Source organism: Periplaneta americana, chromosome 13 (genome assembly GCF_040183065.1).
Source record: "Periplaneta americana isolate PAMFEO1 chromosome 13, P.americana_PAMFEO1_priV1, whole genome shotgun sequence".
Lineage (NCBI taxonomy): Eukaryota > Metazoa > Arthropoda > Insecta > Blattodea > Blattidae > Periplaneta > Periplaneta americana.
In genome coordinates, this window is record NC_091129.1 from 121,126,947 (window position 1) to 121,150,406 (window position 23,460).

Consider the following 23,460-nt stretch of genomic DNA (forward strand, 5'->3'; position numbering starts at 1 on the left):
CAATTACCTTTTAAATAAATGTGTTAGAATTTTCATTCCGAATGATAACAAATACATTATTCCTTGAGGTTATTAAATGTACCAAAATAGACCTATTACTTTTATTGAATATTGTAATGGCTGCACAGTTTATTTTACATAGGTGTCTGATTTAATTACAAAGGTTTCTATATGGAGATAACAGTGAATGTCAAGATCATCTGCCACTGCTCATCCCCTGTACAACATAAATATTTGGATGTCTCCCATGTCTATTTTAAGACCTTCCCCCTCACTTTTAAAGTATTTGAGGAAGATTATATAACACTGTAACAGACTACAGTCTTCTCTACAGTGTGGAACAGGCAACCCGGTTTAAAATGCCCCTGTCAGTAACAGCAACAGTCAGCAACCAAGATAAGCATTTAGGGGAAATATATGCATTATTATTTCACAATGACAAAATCTACAGTGCTGCTGTAGATGGAAAGATAAAGGTATGAAATTGTTATTAATAAATAGGCTACGATTATAAGATTTTCTCGTTAAATAGATATTACACCTCATTTTTGTAATATACCGATATTTTAAAATAAAACTATGAATTTGTTTTGTTATACCTAGGCACCCCTATATATTCTTTCACTTTCATTTTTATTGTAAATTTTGAAGTAGATACCGGTATATTTGAAACAATGTCTGTTTTCATTTATTTTTTAACCATGAACATTTTTCATTTTCTGTTCATTTAAAAATAAAATAAATTGTGTAGTGTTTAAACTACATTCCTCAATTTCAGCATCCTACTCTATATTATTATTTCTGGCATGTCAGTTTGTTTAAGCACTACAAAATGTACTAGTAGGCCTACCCAGAACTTGATTTGAAACTTCAGTCCAATACATGATGCAGGCCTACGGTTGTAACTTGTTACAGAAAACATGTGCTTTTAATTGTATGTTGGGATTTCTTCCGAGATTTTTCCTCAACTAAGTGAAGCAGAATTGCAGGATAACTTTCGGCATTGGATTTCGGACTCATTTCACCATAATTTATTCACATATCATTATCTTTACCATAGCCTGGGTTAAGTTCATGGTGCAGCATGCTGGTATTTGTACAATAGTGCATCTGTTAGGCTACAAATATCATTCACAGATCATGGTTGGTAAACACAATAATTAGCCTCAAGCTGCGATGAAAGCCTTCAGGCCTCTTCTCCGTAAAAAAAAAAAAAAAATTGCAAAAATGTGCGTAAAGTACACGAGTAAATATGGTAGTGTCATTCTGGATGTATCATCATTAAATAGCTATTGGTAACTCAGTAACTTGTGAAAGATGGACAACACATATTTGAGCAGACTGGATGACAAAAGCTTCTAAACCGAATAATAACAGGCATTTCCCATATTTATTCTGCATTTAATTCCCCCCCCCCCCCCGAGTATCATTTATATTTGTTACTGTTACACCAAGATATTTGAATTTTTCCACCTCTTCGAAGGATAAATTTCCAATTTTTATATATTACTATTTCATACAATATTGCGACTTTTATTTCACACAACAATGTTACCTTTATTTACAACAATAATGGCTTTCTATATTTCTGAATTTAAACACTCCCATCAACAATGGGTATTTCACTCCACACATCAACACAGTATTCGTTATTGCACTCCACAGACGACAATGACAATTCACTCGGATTATTGAGAACAACAATGTACTCCTAATCTCAACTAATGTTCGCAAAGCACTATTTACAACACAAAACTGTCAGTTTCCAGTTCGTTTGCCTTCGCTAGTTCTTCTAGCTCATTCACTCAAGTTCACAGTATATCGAACCCAAGACTTCCAGAGACAGTCCACTGAACTTCGAACTCGAGACTTCCGGAGACAGTCCACTGCACTCGAACTCGAGACTTCCGACCGCGTTGCTTCCGCCTGGATGCTCACTGCTGCCTTGCAAACTCACTCAAGTCGAACTCCGGTCTCGAAGGCTGCTTCACAAAAACTGATTGGCTTGCTGTCCAAACCAAACCTGGCTGTGCAGCTCATTCGCGTCTTCTATTTATCACTAAACCATAGTTTCCAGTGTCTTTGGGAATAATCTGTTACTGGAGACGTCTCGAGTTTTTCCACTACCGCCGCAGTCAGCCTCCTTCCCCTCTCGGCATGCAGACGTTCCCCTTACGTCCGTCCTCTCCAGACACGCGCGGCTGCAGCCTCCTTACCCTTCGCCACGCCGCCTGTCTTCTCGCGCACCCTGCCTTCTGTGGGACGCGTGATCGATTCCCGAGGTAGCTATCACAATATTATGGTCACGAGATATAATCATATAATTTGTCTTTTCGGGATTTACTCCCAAACCTATCTCTTTAGTTGCTGCTAGTAAAATTTCCGTGTTTTCCCTAATTGTTTGTGGATTTTCTCCTAACATAGTCATGTCATCAGCATAAACAAAGAGCCGATTCAATTCCAAACTGTTATCCTGGACTTTTCTAATGGCATATTCTAGAGCAAAGTTAGAAAGTAAAGGTGTTAGTACATCTCCTTGCTTTAGCCCGCAGTGAATTGGAAAACCATCTGACAGAAACTGGCCTATATGGACTCTGCTGTACATTTCACTGAGACATTTTAATTAATCGAACTAGTTTCTTGGGAATATCAAATTTAATAAGGATATTATATTAAACTTCTCTCTTAACCAAGTCATATGTCTTTTTGAAATCTATGAATAACTGATGTACTGTACCCTTATACTCCTATTTTATAAATGCTTATGAAATAAAATATGAGCCAGTTAATGACTGCTCAAATAAGGCATTATCTTTTGCTACGTTAGTGGTTCTAAACTATTGTAAATAAAAGTTTTTTTTTTTGTAAATTGCAATAAAAATTTCTTTATTAATGAAATTGTAGTCATTTATTCTCATCTATGTCATATTAACAGCAAGTGCATGTAAATTACGTGTCGTGTAAGTACAATAAGTTAAAACTAGGCCTGTGAATTTATTTTCTTTTTTATAGTAATTTCTCATACGATAATGATGATGATGATGATGATAATGATAATAAAAATAATAATAATAATAATATGCTGAAAGAATCAATCTTGTAGCTGAACGACTCAAGGATTATAATTTTTTTTTTGTTCATTATTTTTGAGTACACAAGGAACTGCATTTCTTTCATCGAAGTAAATACTGCAGTACAAAAATGAGCTGAAATGGAGCAATGACTTTTAGCCCTTTTTAGTCTCCAAAGGGAAGTTATAAAGGGTATTTAAATGCTGTATAAGAGAGAAAAAAAAGAACATAAAATGTCGGGAGGCTTAATATGTTTCTGACATTTCGACTGAAATCTTTAATTCTAAGATTTTATTTTTAGTGCCTTTTAAAATTCCAGTCTTCAGACTTAGGTTGGCATAAACTGTGAATGTGATATTTACAGGACTCATTCCTAGATTAAAACCGAAGGCGGAAATTTTAAAAGGCACGAAAAATAAAACTTTAGAATTAAGAATTTTAGTCCAAATTTCAGAAACGTTAAACCTCCCGATGTTTTAAGTTCAATTTTATTATTATTTTTTTTTTTTTTTGTAATTTTCTTCACACACTGCATTTAAATGCCATTCACAGCTTCTTTTTGGAGACTACAAAATACTGGTAGTTCTCTTCCAGCCATACTTGAACTACAATATATATCAATATAGTTCAACCATTTCAGCTACAGGATCGTTTCTTTCGGCAAAATCTTCCTTTTTTAACGTACATTACGATAAAATGATTAGTAGAGAGTGGAATTTAGGCAGAAACCTATTTTTTTCCCTGATACATATAGGCTTGAGATTTAATATTTACATTTGTCATGGAAATATAGGTATAAATAAAGTTTTTATAGTACCTAAAATACCTATTTCGACGTTAGTGCCTATTCTTAAGTTTTTGCATTTTTCGTAACTGTTTACCATAGACAAATAAATACTGTTTACTGTTTTTCTTAACATCTGTACCGTTTACATTCCAAGATGGATAACAACTCCTTCCTAGCAGTGAACAACACAATAGAGAAGTACCTCCGGGCCACCCCTTCTCATTCGTACAATCTTTCAATCCTAAAATTCCAACTTTCAGTCGGCCTGACTAGCATAGTCGGTATAGTAGTGGCCTTCTGTGCTCGAGGTTGTGGGTTCAAACCCAGCCCAGGTCAATGCCATTTAATTGTGCTTAAATGGGACAGGCTCATGTCAGTAGATTTACTGGCATGTAAAAGTATTCCTGTGGGGCAAATTATTATTATTATTTTTATTATATCTTCCTCTGTCTGTCAGCAATTTAACACAAACTCACTGTGTTGAACCCGAATAAGCATTCTCTTACATTCCAAGACAGATAACAATCCCTTCCTTTTTTCTCACCATTTGTAAGTACAGCAATGAGCGACACAATGGCCACAATAGATGCTGATCATCTACTATGAAGCAAACTATAGAAATGTGATTGATGAATGAAAAACACTCTTAGTGACATTCTTTGACAATAAAAAAAAATTATAGAGCTTAAACAAAGGAGTTTAAGAGCCTATTTTAGGCGCCTAAAATTCCGCTCTCTAATGATCAGAAAGCAGATACAGGAAAAAGTATAAGACCAGTAGGCAAATAAAACAGTTTATAGGTGTGGTCTTACATTTTTTCCCCAACACTGTAGTAACAGTAGTAGGCCTAGTAGTAGTAATAATAATAATAATAATAATAATAATAATAATAATAATGATAATAACTTAATCTGTCTATATAATTCCTGATAAGGTTTTACTGTTTTAGATATGGAATACCGACCTCAAACTAGAAACTCAATTCCAAGCACATGAATCAGCTATCTATCATATTGCTGCACTGAAAGACACTCTGTACTCATGTTCTAATGACGGAACAATACAAGCCTGGTCTCTCGACACTTACAAACATAAGAAGACTTTGATCAAGTATACTGAGGAAGAAGTATTACGCTTATACATTGTTGACGGGAAGCTATATGCAGGAAATGACAAAGGCATTGTAAGTTACAATAAACGAAAACAAGTGTGCTAATTTAAGTAAGCAGTTAATAAGGAATTAGTAAATATGCAGACATGTATTTGGTGCACCATTATCTGAACAGCTCGAATGCTGGCTTTTCACACTTGGAGATCTGAATTCATTCAAATCCTTTTCTTAGTGAAATTTATGATGATCAACAGAGCTCGGTTTTTGGGAACATGTCATCTATTTTCCCTTGATTCAAAAACATTTCTTACGTATTTATAAATTCAGTTTATGGTGTCAATTCAAAACGTGTAACTTATAGAATATATTTTCCACTGAAAAGCTGGGGCATTAATGTGACAAACGTCTCAATCTTCATGGTAATTATGTTGAACAGTAGCTTATAAGTGTACTTTAACTTTTGCCAATAAAACCATTTTGGTATTCACTCTGGTTTTGATTTCATGTCCCATTGGAGGTTGAAAAAAAAAAATTAAAAAAGTAGCCCTCGTATTATCAACTCTCCAAACTGCCTGCTCTGTCACGAAGATATCATAGATGATCAACACCACGTATCCTGTAAAGCCTTCACAGCAGAAGAAAATACAACAAAATTTTTATTGTAAATGATTTCCTACGTTTTCTTATCTTAATGTTTTTTCTTTTTCTTTCCAAGTGTCACAAAATTGTTTTGTTTACTTATTATTCTTTATGAATTGATTAGTAGGCTGATCTATCGAACCCTTATTTAGGGCGGCTTTTGTTTATACAAATTATCTCTTCAAATAGCATGAATGTATCATTATTTCTCAACTGACAAAAGGGTTTAATGCATTATCATTTATGCCACTGTCAGTTCTAGGAGAATGATTTTTCAATTAATGTTCCTTATTTTTTAATTTCAGTTGACTATATGGGAAAACGATGCAATGATCAATCAGTATAATTTGGTAGAGGAAATACGTGACTTTGGAGTAGACGGTGCCTTCATCTATGCTGTGAGGGACCGTGATATGTGCGTTCACGAGCTTTTACCTGGTAAATAGCATAATTATGTGCACTCCTACTTCAAGACTGTATTGTGTACCATTCTAATTATAAAACGGAACAATGAGCCGGCATTTATAAAAGCACGCACAAAATAAATTAAAAACTAACTTCATTTTTCTTAGAAAAAAACGTGATACAACATAAAATATCTTTGTATGTACGTATTTTCTGATTATATTCAAAAGCTGGAATAAAAATTTAATACTGGTGCCAATTTATTAAGGATGCTTAATTTACTACATTGTGCAAATATTTAATGAGTAGGACATGTTTATGGGTCTATATCAGACGACTCAATAGGGCCTTCTCGGAGCACTTCCTCCTCTCTCTCCTTTTTAATGTAAGAGTGGAACAGTTCGTGTATCTTCGGATGTCGTCATTGACCACAACGTTTGAATAGACATCTGCAACCGCTACGATGTTATCTCCATCTCCGAGAAAGAATGTCTTTATTACCGCAAATATATGAAGAAATAAAAGCTTTCATAGAGAAAGTGAAATTGTGGGAGTCAATTTACTACTTCATTAATCTAATTGTTACCTAATTTGAATCAAGACCAATAACAAATATAATGAAGTATTGAAGGGCTTGAGAAAAGAATTTGAGACCAGATTTAAGATTTGAATAGTTCTAATTTAAAATAATTGTGAATTTCTAAGATGTTTTAGTTATTGTTAATTATTGAAAACATTACGAAACATATTATTCAATTATTATTGTAATTATTATATTAATATTGACGTATCGTAAGAATACGTACCTTAACAACCAACATGTTTAATTGTAATTTTATTATTACTAGTTAATTGAATTTTATTAAATATAGTATAAACTTAAACAAAAAGACATACCAAAAACCATTTAATAGAAATGAAGTATTGTTGTTGTTTAGTCAACTGTCCGAAGAAAGGTCTGAACCTCACAAGTGATACCAACAAGACACCACTTATGAGGCAACTAGGCCAGGAGATAATGGCTTAGGGTTGCCAGTTCCTTGTGCTTAAATAATTACGTAACATGTATGGTTGTTCATGCTTCAGATTTCTTTTTACTCATTAATATATAATTAGAAAATAAAGTTATTATTAATACTGCAAACTACTCAAGAAATTTTATTCCTTCCGAAAACAACCATCTATTGTGGCAGTACAACTCAAAAGTGCAGCTTTGTGGAATTTCTCCCGCAACAGTTGCAACTTAGCTCGCTCATGCGTGTGACATGAATCAGTGATCAGTTATCTTCGGATATTGCGCTTATCTCTTCAGCTGACTACGCTACCTACATTTGCTCTCTGTAACAATTTTTATGCGTTGGCCTTGAGACGCCTGGTCTATATTATGCAAAATATTTACGGGGAACTTCAAAATGAAGTATGAATTGTAAAGATTCCATGACACTCAAAAGGTTGAAACCACTGACATACTGTACAACTATACATATGGTGGTCTAGTGGCTAGAGTACGGGACTTATAATCCTGTGGACCCAGGTTCAATCCCCAGTGTACCCCTGATTTATAACTTGTGTTGGACAAGCCCATGATCCAGGTAACACAGGGGTTTTTTCCGGAAGCTCCGGTTCTCCTGTGGCATCCCAATAAATCTCCATAATTCTCATCTCATCTCATCGCAGGTGTAGTGTAGACCAGCCACCTATGGCGCACCCTGGGCAATGACTCTGTAGGTAAATTGGCTTCATATGGGTAAATGACGAACAGTTAAGTACCCACCATTAAAAAAAAAAAAAACATTGTCTAAAGAACAGATGAAATTTTACAGAAAATTCTTTGTACATCTTTTGTCACAGCCACACTTTTTTTTTTTAATGCTGGTTTGTGTGTAGTGAAGGAAGATTTCAGCATGAGCTGAATAAATTTCCCTCATAGCTCCTGACAGTGAGATTTTGAGTACACAAATTGTAATTGTATGCACTTTCTAGGAGACAAGAATAAGTATACGACTCGTATTGCCCTAGAAGGGAGCAGCCCCTTGCGTCTGGTAGGAAACAAGCTGTGCTTTGCAGCCCGAAGTGGAAACAACATCTGTGTTCACGAGAACAGCAAGAAGAGTGGGTTCAAAGAGCTCGGCGTCATACAGGTATTTATTCATTCATAGTGTTATGCCAAAGGGCAGATATTTCAATGCAAACCTAGCATTCTCCAATCTTTCCTTTCTTGCCTTCTTAGTCTTCCAATACGATCCACGTATCTTAATGTTGTATATCATCTGATATATTGGTGTAAAAAAAAGGTAAATCCATGGCGCTACAGCCTTTAAGGGCCAAGTCCGACCAGATGGCTGCTGGCCTCACGTTCACATGCCGAAGCAGAGGTGGACGATTATCCAACCAGAATGGAGGTATCTTGTGGTTAGCATGATGATCCCCCCAGCTGTTATAGCTGGTTTGCTGAACCGGATTTTCGCTACCTATCGTAGCTCCCCAAAATACTGTTAAATAACAAGTGACTAATAGCAATGTCAGCTGTACAAAGTCAGCCATCTTGTTTTAAATGAACCAGAGCATGGCGAGACAGAGAAAGAAGTAAATGTTATGAAATCTCGCAGGTTCTGCACATAATGGTCTGTTTATGATGTGAATTGACAAGTTTTTCTTCAACAGCAGTTAAAAAGTTAGTTAAACAGCCGTTTAACCTTAGATGTTTAACATACAAACAGGTTATACATGTCGCTACAGCAGCAATAATAATAATAATAATAATAATAATAATAATAATAATAAACGCTCTAGTAACATCAGGGGCGGGGGGGAGGAGAGTTGACTAATTATTTGCCTATGTGATTTCCAGGGATTAGTATAACATGTTTAAATAAATGTTGTCACATTCAACAAAATTTTTAAGACTGATCTCATTTCCCCAAAAAATCTGAAAATAGTCAAGAGTATTATTGTGATGACTTTGTGTGCCTTTTTCTTATAAATTACAACTCCACATGTGGAAAGCACACACTTTCCATAACAGTAGGAACACCATACCTTCGTTTTTTCCCTTCCTTTTCTTTCCAAATAATCTAGGAAAATATAAACAAGTTTTCGTAACTAGTAATTTACAATGTTATCTCGTCCAGTTTTACTCAAAGATGCTGTAACACTATATTTACAATAAATCATCATTATTATCATCATCATTGTGACAAGTATTAGGCCAAGTGGCCTGTTATGGTCTTGTTTTCTGTCCATCTCTTTTGAGGTCTGCCAATGGATCTTTTTCTTCTCGGTCAATAATTTAACGACCAGTAACAGTGGAATGACGGTATTATCAACACTGTGGAAATGCAATGTTTAAGAGCTGGTCCAGAAGCTATAAGACTCGTCTCCTCTTGTTTAGCAACCAGTTGGGAGGTTAAATCTATATGTATGTATGTATTTATTTACACTGCAAGTGGGCAAGCACCTGGTGGCAGTGGTATACACAATATAAACAATACACAATAAAATGATAAGCAATACACAATAAAATAAGAATACACAATACAATTGAAGGGTTGATAGGAAAAACAACCCATGTCAGTTTTAGCCGAAAATGAGAAATTGGTACTAATGGAAAGCTAAAATCATGTGGCATCTGTGTATGCTTAAAATACAAGCAATATATTTATAAAGCATTGGGGTATTTATACCTATACTTTAAGTTTCTTATCCTTTTACATAACGAGATATAATGTTTTTTCGCTCCCCTGAAAAAAGTGTTTTTTTTTTTTTGACATGGGTTGTTTTTCCTATCAACCCTTCAATTTAACACAATAATAATAAAACATAAATAAAATACCTAATTTTACAATACAACCTACATATTTATGTATAGGCCCTACATAAGTTTCAATAGTCTTTCACTTTACTCTCATCTCACTCCCTGTAGTGGCACTATGACGCATTTCACTGACACTATAGAACACATTTCATTGACGCTATAAATTATCACTGATCGGAACTGTTCACTGCACTGTAAAACCATAACTTCACTGACTCACCTCACTTCACCGATACAACAGTTCAAATAAGTCAAATAATTACATCCTTATGCATACTTATAAACAGAACTACATTTAAACTAAACATTTCTAGTCTAAGGCCCTCTTACACGCTATTTTTAAATAATTTACAATTCAAACCAAGGAAGTAACTCGTCAGGCTAGATAAATACATGTCACCTTAAAAAATTAAATGTTGAATGTCGCCTTAATTTTAATTTGCACTTTATACACAACTTTTTAAGTTATTCTTGAATCTCCTTAAGGAAGGACAGCCCTCAAAGACTGCTCAAGTCTTGTACACAAAAACTACTTATACAATAAATTCACAATATTTAATACACTATTAAACTATTTAATGTAAAGTGAAACACCCCAATAATACTTTCCAGGATTAAAAGTGTCGGTTATTGGGAAAATCAATAGAAATTGATTTATTTTGATATACTCTGTATTATTTATACGAGTCATATGAGATCAATACGTCTACAGTATGATTTATTTTCTTAATTTCTAATTTTTTGAGATACCTATATACATATATTATAATTATGAATGGCACTTTTTCAAGAATATGAATTACATAATAATGTTTCTTCTTTAATAAAATTTAAAGAACATAATGACAGCCTCCAGATATGGAGGGTAGCTGCGAATATATTGAATAAGCAGTCATGGACAGCCGATAAGGGGTGGTCCTTCAGCATGGGGGTTGGGCAAAAGGGCTAACAACCCATCACCATAAAAGAACAGCTTGTTACGAAACCAAACAACCTCCAGGTTCCTTAAAAGCCAGAAGTAAGCAAGTAAGTAATAAGAGTTTTCAACATGAATATCAAAGCAAAAATAAATAAAATAAAAAATAAACTACTGTATAATAAAGAACATCAGAGACTGTTGCTGAACCTTCTGGTACTGTTAATAGGTGTAATATATAGGGACTTGTGAAATAAAGTTGATTGTATGTTTTAATAGCTAAACCTTTAACATACATCTTTAGATAATCAGAAATTCTTTTATATAAGAAAAAGCATATACAAATTTTAAACAGTCTGTTAGTAAAAGGTTTCCCGATTTTTTTTGTGACATCATTACTGAGTGGTTGATGACCTACTATGGCAAATGCAAATACATAGTTCTACATAAAAAATCTTTAGCATGGCTACCTTTGGAAGGAAAATAAATCTAGCATGTTAAGGAACCTAATTCCTGATAGAGGGTTCCTGGCAATATTTGGAAGTAGCACAATGGGGCCTTTATCACAGCCCTAAATACGAATAAGCTTGTCGTATCCTTTATTGTAATCGATACCATGCCTGGTCTGTGTATCTTAATATCATTGACAACAAAATATCTGCATTGTTCACAGGCTCATGAAATGATATTGAATGCTATGTGTGGATATGAAGATTCAACTTTATTCAGTGCTGGATATGATGGGAAGCTCAAACAATGGAATCTGGACACATTGCAAAATGTCGGCACATGTGAAATAGGTTACTGTGTGAACACCATTTGCGTTGGACTGCAGGGACAAATCTATGTGGCTGGTGACAATGGCAACCTCAACAGAGTCGACAACAAATGAATGATGTGAACGGAAATGAATTCATCCCTAAAAGCAAATAAATTGTATCATTACAAGATTTATTAACTATAGTACATTTAAGCATATTAAATTCATATGCATTTTCCATTTTTAAAGTATTTATACTACTTATCTATATTTAATATCAAATACATCAAAGGTTCAAACATGTTTTTACAATACTCACTAAACTACAAAATAATATATTTCTGAAGTCAGCTGTTTCCTGTTTTATCAAAAGTGCCTGAAATTTGATGATCCACAAAAAACACTTAAAAATGACGATTAAAATAATACTGAAGTTTAAAGGAAACAAATTTAAGAAAAATGATTTAAATATGAAGAGTTCACGGGAAAACCGATGAATGTCACATTTCTGTTAAGGATTAGATAATGATCTAATTGAGTCTATAACTGCAAGGTGTAGTGCTGTTTCTACAGAAAATAAAGGAAATGATTACTGTATTCGTGGTGATAATTCTCCTTTTCACCATTTTTCATAAGAACATTAAATTTCGTAGTGATCCATTGAATTAGATAATGACATCAACCTTAACAAAATTGTGACATTCATCGTTTTTCCCGTGAACTCTTCATATGTTATGTTAAATTCTTTAAACGTAATGGCATTTATTGAAGTACTAGTTTCCTTCTTCTGGAATTTGTTCAGAGATTCGGAAAATTAATGAACTTATTAATTTTTAAAGGTGGCTTTAAAAAGTTTAATACATATTACTACTGCAAATTTATTTAAATATTACAATATATAAAATACAAAAATTCTAAATATTGTCGGAAAGTTAACTTTATTGAGAATGCTGACAATATTTATAATATCCAAGTATTACTAAAAATAAATATGGGAATGTGAAATATGACTTAACTAAAATTAAAAAACGACATAAGAAATTATCCCTTTTTGAAGATATTCTTTCATAACACCTGAAATTCACAGGTAATAATGTGGGGCGGTTTTTAATGAAGCTATAAATCCTTTTAAAGATTAACTTAAGTTTCTCTAACAGTTGAGTGACGACATGCTCGCACCATTACCTTCTCTATTTTTATACATAAATATCTGTGAAGAATTAAGCATTGACTGCATACAGAAAAGCAAATTGAAAGAGTGACTGAAGATCATGTTCCGAATTTTAATCATCATGACATGTTGAAACGAGAAATTAGTGGCAGACTAATGGCTCTAACACAATTGGATGACATTCGGCACAAATTATCAACTCACAAATTTCGAATAACTGGGCCAATAGTTCCTATGAATATTCTTCAATGTATACATGTTGTCTGTCACTGTCCTTACCTTTCTTTGTAAAACTGGATGGACTGACATATGAAATCTGTGAAAATGAAAAGGGTGTTTCTCTCCCATCCCTCACCCAGTATTGTGTAGACTGGTTGCTTTTTGTACATTGTACCAAGATTTCATAAAACGACATTGTAGATCATGACAATGAGGCTAACAAAACAATTTTATTCATGAATGCTTGATATAATTTTTCTAAACTACAGATTACTAAAAAAAATCTCCCTGACGAATGTGAACAAAACTGTAACAATATAATGTCTGATTACAGTTCCTGGAGTTCTCCAAATTAACACGTTCTGTCTAAAATATTACCCAAGTTATGTCACTAGTCATTACAAATATTTTATTATACATGAAACATATTATGGCAGAAATATAATTATTTTGATACTGATTTGGCATACAATGTATGGAAAAAAAAAGTGAAGGGTGTGTTCTCTACATAAATTATAAAACTATTTAACGTAAGTTCAGTTCATTTCGATAATAAGTCAGAAACATTAAATATTTCATGCCTATAAATATGGCTATTCTAGTACAACAAATGAATATCGTAAAAAATCTCTTCAAATGCAAACCATTCCAATGGTTTTCGAGAAACTTTGTCAACAAACGTAAATAGATACAAATTTCTCTTCATTACAGTTTATCTTTATAGATTTGAATGTACTTTCATAAAAAAAAACCTCGTAGTTACAAAATTTTCTTTCACTATAATATAATACAATACCTTTAGAATAGAAACATTATGGATATATTTAAATAGTGTCACAATATTATTCTTGCTATTCATTATTAATACGAATAGAGCTGACTACTATAATGTTTATTTCGTGTAGCAATCATTTTCATTAATTAGAACAATATTATTCAATGTTTCTTCATAAGAAGTATTAATGGGAAAAAATGTAATCGGAACATACTTTGTAACAAATACTTTAAAACTAACTAACACTGCCATGTATTTATTTTATTTAAAAATGACGGCCAACCTGTATTTTACAAAACTCTTTATTTATAAAAATAGTACACTTTGTCACTAAGCTACTGTACTTCAAATATCTCTTAATAATGATATTCCTATTTTGTATGACTTTTGTCATCCAATCATCCAATGTAAAGGGAGAATGATCACCAAATATAATTTAAGACTGAAAATCATAATATTTATGGTAATGTGTGTATTTGCTACAATTCTGTGTGAATTTAAACAAGTATAAAGTAGTATATGTCTGATGTGTTTCTAGTTAGTTAACATCCAGTCTTATAATGTAGAGTATTTTATTACTTGTTGAAATCTGTAATATTGGTCATCCATATAGAAGTTAAAAAGAGAGAGAGAGCAAATCTTTAAAATATAGTCTTCCTAAGCACAGTGTGAAGAATATTTATTCACTTTCATTTATGTCAATATGATCTTTATAATGAATACGAGTAAAGTTATAGAATGTGACGAAATTTTTGCGGTTTGATACCATGTCTAGAAATTTGTTATTGATCTATAAGAAATATATAGGTAAGCAACTGATGACCAATATATATTGATTTTAATGCAGAGAAGTATCTGTAATGTAGGTACCTGGAGTTGCAACACAATTAGGTACATAAAGTGAGTGCAGTAGGCAGGGATAGTCGTTTTTGGCTGGCAAAAGAAGCTATGCAGTAGCATAATGGACAGTTTTGTCAGCTTAAACTTACTGTGGATGTTCAGATTTCCTAACAACTCTGCATTTAATAGTCAGGATCACTATAAACTAAGTTACATTAATATATTCATTAGTGGAATGTAATTAACAATTAATTCAACTGATTTAAAATTACTGAACAATTTTTTGTATTGCATTTATAGTTTGGGTTTAAACATATTAAACATTTTTTAATCTGTATTCACTCTCAATTTTAATTTTATTTTTGTTTGTATTGGAATCCCCTCCTGAGCACGAATCTTACTCATTCAGGAGTGGGATAGTTTATCTTTCATTGTATTAACTTGTATTCATTTAAAACTTATTAGCAATAAAATAAATAAATTATGGGGACGATCTGTAAAGTAAAGAATGTTTAGTCACAAAAATATTTCTTGTTATAATCTTAAAGAAACTCCGGGTCTGAACACTCGAACACAGATTAAACCTGGCTCAGCTTATCAATTTAAAGGTGTTGAGTATTGCAGTGATAGTCCTTCCCATGTCAAGTCAACTGTTTAGCCTGTAGCATCATCTAAATTAAAAAAAAAATTATTGACATCTTTGGTTTGTCTTGAAGGGAAATGCAACTGCGAATGTTCTGAATGGACACAAAAAAGTACATACCATATATTCCTAATTGTATGGACGTGTAATGTCAATAAAATAATCAAAACAATAGCACACTGTGTAATGGGAACAAGTTACAATTGCAAAGTTAACACATTCACTATCATCAGAGTCTTTCCATAGGCATTAGAGCATTCCACATTGAAACACAACATCTGTTACATTTCTGAATGATACTTTCTCTCCAGTTTCATAGCAACTGCTTGCCATGCATGTAGAATCATCTGTCATAGAGCTTTTGCTGGTTCTGATCTAGTCGAAGTCTCATAAAGTCTACCAATCTTCTGAAATAAACTTTACACTGACAGAAAAAAGTATACATCTAGAGGCTGAACATAACAGATTGAATTTGGTGGTATAATCTTTAAAGTGATCTATTTATCAGAATTGCATGCAGGTTCTCATGTGCAAACAGTAAAGGCTAGTTGCCAAAAACGATCATCCTTGTTGTCCTGTAAAACTGTAACAAACTTTATAGCATATATGATTCTTTTCAGTTGTTTTGTAGAACTGACAAAATATATAGGAATCCTGATTAGACTGTATCTATTCATTTGAGAAATAAATTCAGTAATGTCGAGTGTTTGAATCAATTGAAGACCTAACATTCTAAATGTGCTACATGCCAATTTTTTAAATTTCATTTTATTCAATCAAAGGGAGAAATATCCATAAGAGAATATCATATTAAGTTGTCTTTGTCGTAGCTCAACTGTAAGCGATTCGTGTGTCAAAAGACGGTGTTGTAGGTATCTCAACACGCATTTCGCAGTGTGTTTTTCATCAGTATTTCAGAAAGTTGTTTTTGGCACTTAGCACATTTAGAATGTTAGGTCCTCAATTTTACTGCTAATATTTATGGGCATTCATCTCCTGAATGCATCCCTCCCTATCCTTCCTATTAAACATATTTTAATGTAACTATAAGTATGCAACTGATACTGTCACATATTCCTATTAAGCACCAGAGCCGCCGACAAGGGGGGGGGGCAAAGGGGGCAAGTACATATGGGCCCGTGAGCAGTAAGGGCCCGTCAGATTGAGTCTGATTACTTTTCATTATCACGAATAATCATTATTCACAGATACATACCAGTACTATAAAATTTTGTAAGAACATTTGTTACATGAATCTGATATATTAACCAATAATAATAATAATAATAATAATAATAATAATAATAATAATAATAATAATAATAATAATAATGGCTTTATTTAACCTGGCAGAGTTAAGGCCGTAAGGCCTTCTCTTACACTCAACCAGGATTAAAACTTGCTTACACAGTTGAACATAAAACTGGATCGGAATTAAGTAATTACATACTGATACAATTTAGGTACATAATGAGATCAAAAGAGGTAGTTACATAAAATTTACCTCATAAAATAAAAATAAACATAATGGAATACATATTAATGTTGTTAGAATCAATACGAATCACATAAAAACAGAAGCCGATAATTCAATAAAAAAATGTACACAGTAAAAATAAAAATAAACACATTGGAATACATATTAGTATTAGATTACAATTAGGTAGGATTTACATAATTAAACCAGAAACCGACAATTGAATAAAATGTACACAAAAATAGATTAATAATAAAAAAAAACAACACAGTGGGATACATATTGGCGTTAAGTGATAAATAAACACGATTTAGATAATAAAAATAAGAAACAAAAAAAAAATAAATAAAAATAAATACAGTGAAACACATTCCATTAAATATTTGCAACGCGTTAGGTCTGGCAACTCATCATAAGATATTTTTCTAATTTACATTTAAAGGAAATTAAAATTCGGCAGCCCTTGACTTCAGGCGGCAGAGAATTCCAGTGACGAGAAGTAGCAACAGTGAAAGATGAAGAATAAAGAGATGATGTGTACAGTGGCATTTCTAGCGTGTTATCATATTGTGACTGAGTATTTAAGTTATGATACCGAGAAAGACTGTGGAATCGGACAGATAAATAAGAGGGATAGAGGTGTGCAATAGTAGAATTAGGCCTAATACAAATTACCACTTTATTATGTAAATGTTTAACTTTTATATAATAGAATATCAGTTTCCCACGTTAACAATCATTGACACGACACTTGATAGCTCCGGGATTTGCCTATAATATGTTCCCTTCACTTGTACCGAACACATTCAATTGGCTTGTCCTCTTAACTACCAACCCCGCCGGCCCACCACAATATGCTAATGGACTCTCTCAAATCCAAGCCGCAGGATCACGTTTCCTTTTCAGTAGGGCCTACATACATACATTTGTTTTCCAAAGTCGCTCAATTTCACACCAACTTGAAACAAAGTTCTACTTCCTTTCTTAATATCTTCCAATTTTTCTGTCTCTCCTTGTGCTTCTCAGCTCCCGACTTATGCTTCTAATTGTCCATTGTCCACTGGTAACACTAATGAACAGAATTTCTAGAAAAACGACAACGAAAAGACGAAAGTTTCGTCACGAAACATACTATGCAGGCACTACTGAAAAAGAAGCGTAATATATTATGGTAATGTGAAGTTTTGCTAAAAGTTTTCAATGTAACAAAAGTGTATATTTTTAGATTCGTATTTGTGTATGGGGTTATCATTTATTTATTTCGAAAATAATTATTGTTGTCGGAATAATTGGTAACTTGTCATTTTGAACTTTTTTCAATGGGGCCCGAGCACAATATTGCACAGGAGCCCATAAATCCTGTCGGCGGCCCTGTTAAGCACACTATAGCAATAAGTCTGGGGCGAGGGGAGAAAGCACAAGTCAAAATTAGAAAGTAAAATACCGTAATTTGGAGCACAGAGTATTACTTATATACTGTTCGATTATAGTACACATATGGTTATGTGAACAAGTTAGCTTACATAGCTAACAAGCAAAACACATCGAGCAAAACATATTACTTATGAGGAAAAGGTGTATATAATGTATGTGTATAAACTTAAAATTGGAAAATGAAATATACATGAAGGAAAACAACTAACCAGAGGCAGCTCGTCCATAAGAGCTGCGGAGCTGCAGCACTCCCTGCTTTGACAGGAAAATAATAATATTTGTTTTAATTTGTAGAAGAATTGTTACAGCTTTTATTAGTAAATTGCTTTATATTTCATCTGGCCGGGAATATGTACTATTATCTTATGCATAATCTTTTTGCGCGTCGATTGTATTGGAGTTGACACTGCATTCAAAGTCGTCCTGGGATCTGCAGGGTGGGCAGCTCATAGAGACTGTGTCTTGCTTGGTCAGGGGGTAGAGAGGTGAAGGGAAGCAGAGGGAAACTGCCGCTGTTAAAACCCATATTTCGCTGCAGTGGCTTGTAGAGCCAGGCCGTAAGGGAACATCTTTCCTCTCCTCCCACACCGCTATTGTAATGCTATGTTAAATGGATTCTCTATTCCCTCGAAACTTAATGACATTTTTATTTTCTCTTCACATACTTATTGTTGTAGAATCTTATCGAGTTAATATAACGAAATTAATATTCTTTTTTTTTCCTTATTGTTACGTATATATCCAGTCTCCAGTAGAACCTTAGGATTTGCCTTAACTCAAAATGATTGCACGAGTAGAATCCTTTTCATATAGCACGTAAAATACGAAAGAGACTTCTTTTCCATCAGTATATCTGAATGTTGCTTTGGTGTGACGTCTTAATACCGTAACTTAACCAGTGCAAATGTGCAAGCATGAGAGTGTGTGAATTACAGAATATTAATTTTAATTTTCTCAACTTTCCCTCGCGGAGAAGACTGATGTAATGAAGTGAAATTACAGGGTCGTCCGTTGCCAGACTTCAATCTTACTCAAGCTTCATCCTGCCGAAATAGTGCATATATGTAAGGAAGTATAACAATGAAATTTACGCTAAGCATTTGTGGTTACGTGAATGTGGGGGGGGGGGGAAATTCTGTATTTTGTTTTCCTTGCCTCCTCTTCGGTGATGATACTGCATAGATTAGGAGTGGTGCAACACATTTAGGACATTTGCCCCTAAAAAGCAAAATGCACGAATCTTCGCAGTCTCACCTGAAAAATGTTGTTTCATTGGCTATGTTACACAACTCTTACTGCTGTGCAATTAAGTGAAATGAACAGAACAAACATTCTCAAACATAATCAAGAAGTGAGAAAAAACCGTGAAATTATTTTTTAAAAAATATTGATTGTATCAAATTTTGTGGCCAATATGAATTTCCCCTTAGGGGACATGATGAAAAAACGATTTGAAGAACCCTAATGTGTTTCGTGGGTTGCTACAGTCCGTGAGTAATCTAAACGAGCCTCTCAAAAATCATTTGGATATGCCACTGTTTAAGGTTATTCTAAGACAATTCAGAATGAACTGGTAGATTGTAAGTTGAGTGTCTGCCGATCTGAAATTCAGACTGAAATCGATGGTATTAGTTTTTCTTAGGGATTAGCAAATGGTCCCACAGACATCTCCCAACTAAGTCAGGAAGTTTTGGTTTTTCGATATGTAGTGCATTTATTTTTGTCCTAGACTTATTAGTAATGGTATCAAGAAGTGGTATCAAGAAGTGAAATTTGTATGTACCGAAATCTACTGCAGCTCTCCCAATCCACAAGTTCACGAGCCGCCACTGCTAAGTTGTCTTTGTCGTAGCTCAACTGTAAGCGACTCATTCGTGCATCAAAAGACGGTGTTGTAGGTAACTCAACACGCATTTCGCAGTGTGTTTTTCATCAGTATTTCAGAAAGTTGTTTTTGGCACTTAGCACATTTAGAATGTTAGGTCCTCAATTTTACTGCTAATATTTATGGGCATTCATCTCCTGAATGCATCCCTCCCTATCCTTCCTATTAAACATATTTTAATGTAACTATAAGTATGCAACTGATACTGTCACATATTCCTATTAAGCACACTATAGCAATAATTCTGGGGCGAGGGGAGAAAGCACAAATCAAAATTAGAAAGTTGTTGTCTAGTGCCTTGCATCTGGCAATGAAGCCATTAGCTCAAAATTAGAAAGTAAAATACCGTAATTTGGAGCACAGAGTGTTACTTATATACTGTTCTATTATAGTACACATATGGTTATGTGAACAAAGTTAACTTACATAGCTAACAAGCAAAACACATCGAGTAAAAAATATTTCGGAATATGTATGATAAGACTTTCTTGTGTTAAATTCTAACGCACCTTGTTTACATGTTCCGACCTTTTATGGGTCATCCTCAGAATTGGTCGTTGTTGGTCTTGGTGCCTCTTTTTTTGTTTCCTGTGTGTGTGCGTGTTCGTGTGGTGTAATGTAGAGACATCAACACAGACATGGAAATACTACACATCCAACTAAAAAGCCAGAAACTAAACACACTAGAACAATATGAAATATACAGACATACGAAAATACACCCCAACGAAATTCTCAACACAACTCAATTTCAGAACACACACAATCTTTGACTCTACTTTACACCACACGAACACCCCCTCACAGGAAACAAAACAAGAGGCACCAAGACCAACAACGACCAGTTCTGAGGATGGCCCATAAAAGGTCGAAACATGTAAACAAGGTACGTTAGAATTTAACACAAGAAAGTCTTATCATATATATTCCGAAGTGATACAGTGTTAAAAGCTGTGTAATCAAAATGTATAAAAAGTATTACTTATGAGGAAAAGGTGTATATAATGTATGTGTATAAACTTAAAATTGGAAAATGAAATACACATGAAGGAAAACAACTAACTAAATATAATATTTTGAGAATTCAGTTTTGTCAAGAATTTTCAATCACCTTTTTCTCAGAAGTAATATTTTTTACTTCATTTGTTTTGCTAAACAGATGATATAGTGATGCTGCTGAAAATGTGTCAGAGTCTCAGAGCACTGTACCTAAACAAAATAAAAATAAAATAGCAAAATAATACTGTTATAAGTTGAAAATCTAATTCTGAAGCCCAACCAAATCCCACTGGCATTCACTTGCAGCTGGAAATGGGTAAATGCGAGCCTCTTAATTTCATGCCTGCTTGCTAATTAGGATGTGGCGTTGTTTTTGATATGATGATTGATACTTGATTGAGAATACTGAGTTTTTCCAGAAAATTAAATGCACCATGTAGCAAAGCTGTGGATCATAAACCGCAATATGTACTCTTTCACTTTACTGACTTGCAGAGAAATGGGCGTAATTCTATCAAAGTACACTAACTGTAGCATTGCTGTTTTCCGCCACTGCATTACTACAGTTGATGTGTGAAATTTGTAATCCCTTTTCAGACAATTAATTCAAACATACTTTTTATGACTAAATTACTATTAAAACATGATCATAAATATGCTACCTTAAAACAATTTTTTAACAATGTTATGTAACCCACTATCATAACAAAATGTTCTCTTCCCCCCAAAATTTGTCTGCGAAGGAACAAAATGTTACTGTATACCCAGTGAATAGGGATTATAAAGAATGGACACTTCGCGTCGGTACCTTTGATGTAGCCGGACTGATTTCAATGACCTTCAAGCCAGCTAGAGCGTGAGATTCTGCTTTCTCCCTAGAGTTGGCGCTGACATCACACCAGTTAGCAGTCGACACAGTGGAAATACTGGGTGTTCAGTTCAAAATGTGTCTTGGCTTGCTGCATGCCGTCATGTGGCTAGCTGATGAGCCTAGAGAATTCAATCTTCCTACACTTCCGCAGCTCAGGTGTATAATCTAAGAGGCAGAGAAGTTGGCTAGCAAGTACGGCATTCATTCTGAAGAGTATGTGCCGATATGTACGGTAACGCCGGTAGTGGCAGGAATGTGAACTGTTTGGAAATACGTACTGTCGAGATATGGGGAGAGGGTTAAGACGATTACTTACGTATTTGTTGACATTAACTTCGACGGTCAACATGGACACGGAGCATTTGATTTGTGTTGTGGAATGTTACCATACGCAACCGATGATAACAAATACCCTGCGTACGACTTGCCGGCGCAAAACACAGTTCGAAAGAGGTTATGGTAGCACACAGACCGTACAGACTGCCATCTGTTGCTACGACGTTCAAGTTATACCGTACACGTTCTCAAGTTCAGATTGAAGAACGCCTTAAATAATAGGCAACTTCTCTAACATATAAACTGAAACTAGCTTCAAATCGGTGACCCAACAACAGTGACGTCATGACACACTTTGAAATGAACACCCAGTATAACACATATAATTAATACATCTAGATACATTATGTATTCAAATAAAATAAATTGGATCCATAAAATAATAAATTCGTCATTAACTGCAATGTCTAGAGTTCCTTTATAATGAGAGCTGAGACGTTGACCCCAACAACACTTAAAATATGTCATGATTTGATAGCACTGAAAATGGAAAAACAAAACTCTTATGAGAAGTAAAATCATATATCTATATTATATTATATACAAATATTAAACGAATTTGATACATAATTTTATAATGTATTATATTATTTTATAATATAATTTATTATACCTGAAATATAAAAAATTATTATTACAACTAGTTCGTCACTGAGAAATAAGGAAAAGCTGCTAACTTGAATTTATTTGAAGCAAAGCGTTACTGGATTATGCAATAAGGCAGGCGATGTTTGAATCCTGTGTCTCAACTCTATTCTCAATTATTATCTTAGCCTATGCTCAATTACACTAACCTCTAGCGCTTGAAAGTAGAACTAAACACTGGCACACAGAGAAACAAAACACAGGAAAATTCGCTCAGTGTCCATTCTTTATAATCCCTATTCGCTGGTATACCTTTTTGTTCATCATACCTCTAGAAATCATATCCAAGAAGGAATATAATAAGTTTCTTACCATTGTGTAGTAATTATATTTCATAGGTAAATATATTACAGAACATACAATAAAAATACCAGTACTTCGAATATAACTAGAACATCTTATTTCATAGTAAGAGAGAAGGAGAAGCCAAACAGTTAAGTAAAATATTTTATATTTTATCAGCTTACTACACAATAATTAAAGCCTAAACACAGCACCATACTGCTCCACATGGCATCAAACACTGCTCTCCAATAGCTGAATGGCCTACAATGAAGAAAAAAAAAAAAAGCAAGTAAACTGGTATGCATCTGACAAAGCAATTATACAGAACATCGAGTTTATGTTCTACTCAGTGTTGTTATTACTGGATGATAGGGAGG

General features: G+C 33.9%; 2 protein-coding genes across 6 annotated transcripts in view; one reads left to right on the top strand and one right to left on the bottom strand.

The window, feature by feature from the left end:
- The first annotated feature begins 149 nt into the window (after window positions 1-149).
- LOC138712326 (myosin heavy chain kinase D) lies at window positions 150-15,857 on the top strand. The gene is made up of 5 exons (XM_069843969.1): window positions 150-476; window positions 4,808-5,041; window positions 5,914-6,046; window positions 7,997-8,154; window positions 11,417-15,857. The coding sequence occupies exons 1-5, from the start codon at window positions 360-362 to the stop codon at window positions 11,633-11,635; spliced, it is 861 nt and encodes a 286-aa protein (XP_069700070.1). The 5' UTR covers window positions 150-359; the 3' UTR covers window positions 11,636-15,857.
- LOC138712324 (kinetochore-associated protein 1-like) overlaps window positions 13,824-23,460 on the bottom strand; it is a 76,460-nt gene continuing 66,823 nt past the window's right edge. For all 5 annotated transcript variants that reach the window (XM_069843960.1, XM_069843961.1, XM_069843962.1 and 2 more), the window contains exon 25: window positions 13,824-23,344. In XM_069843960.1, the coding sequence (XP_069700061.1) occupies window positions 23,315-23,344 (30 nt within the window). In that variant the 3' untranslated portion in view covers window positions 13,824-23,314. The remainder of the gene's footprint in view (window positions 23,345-23,460) is intronic.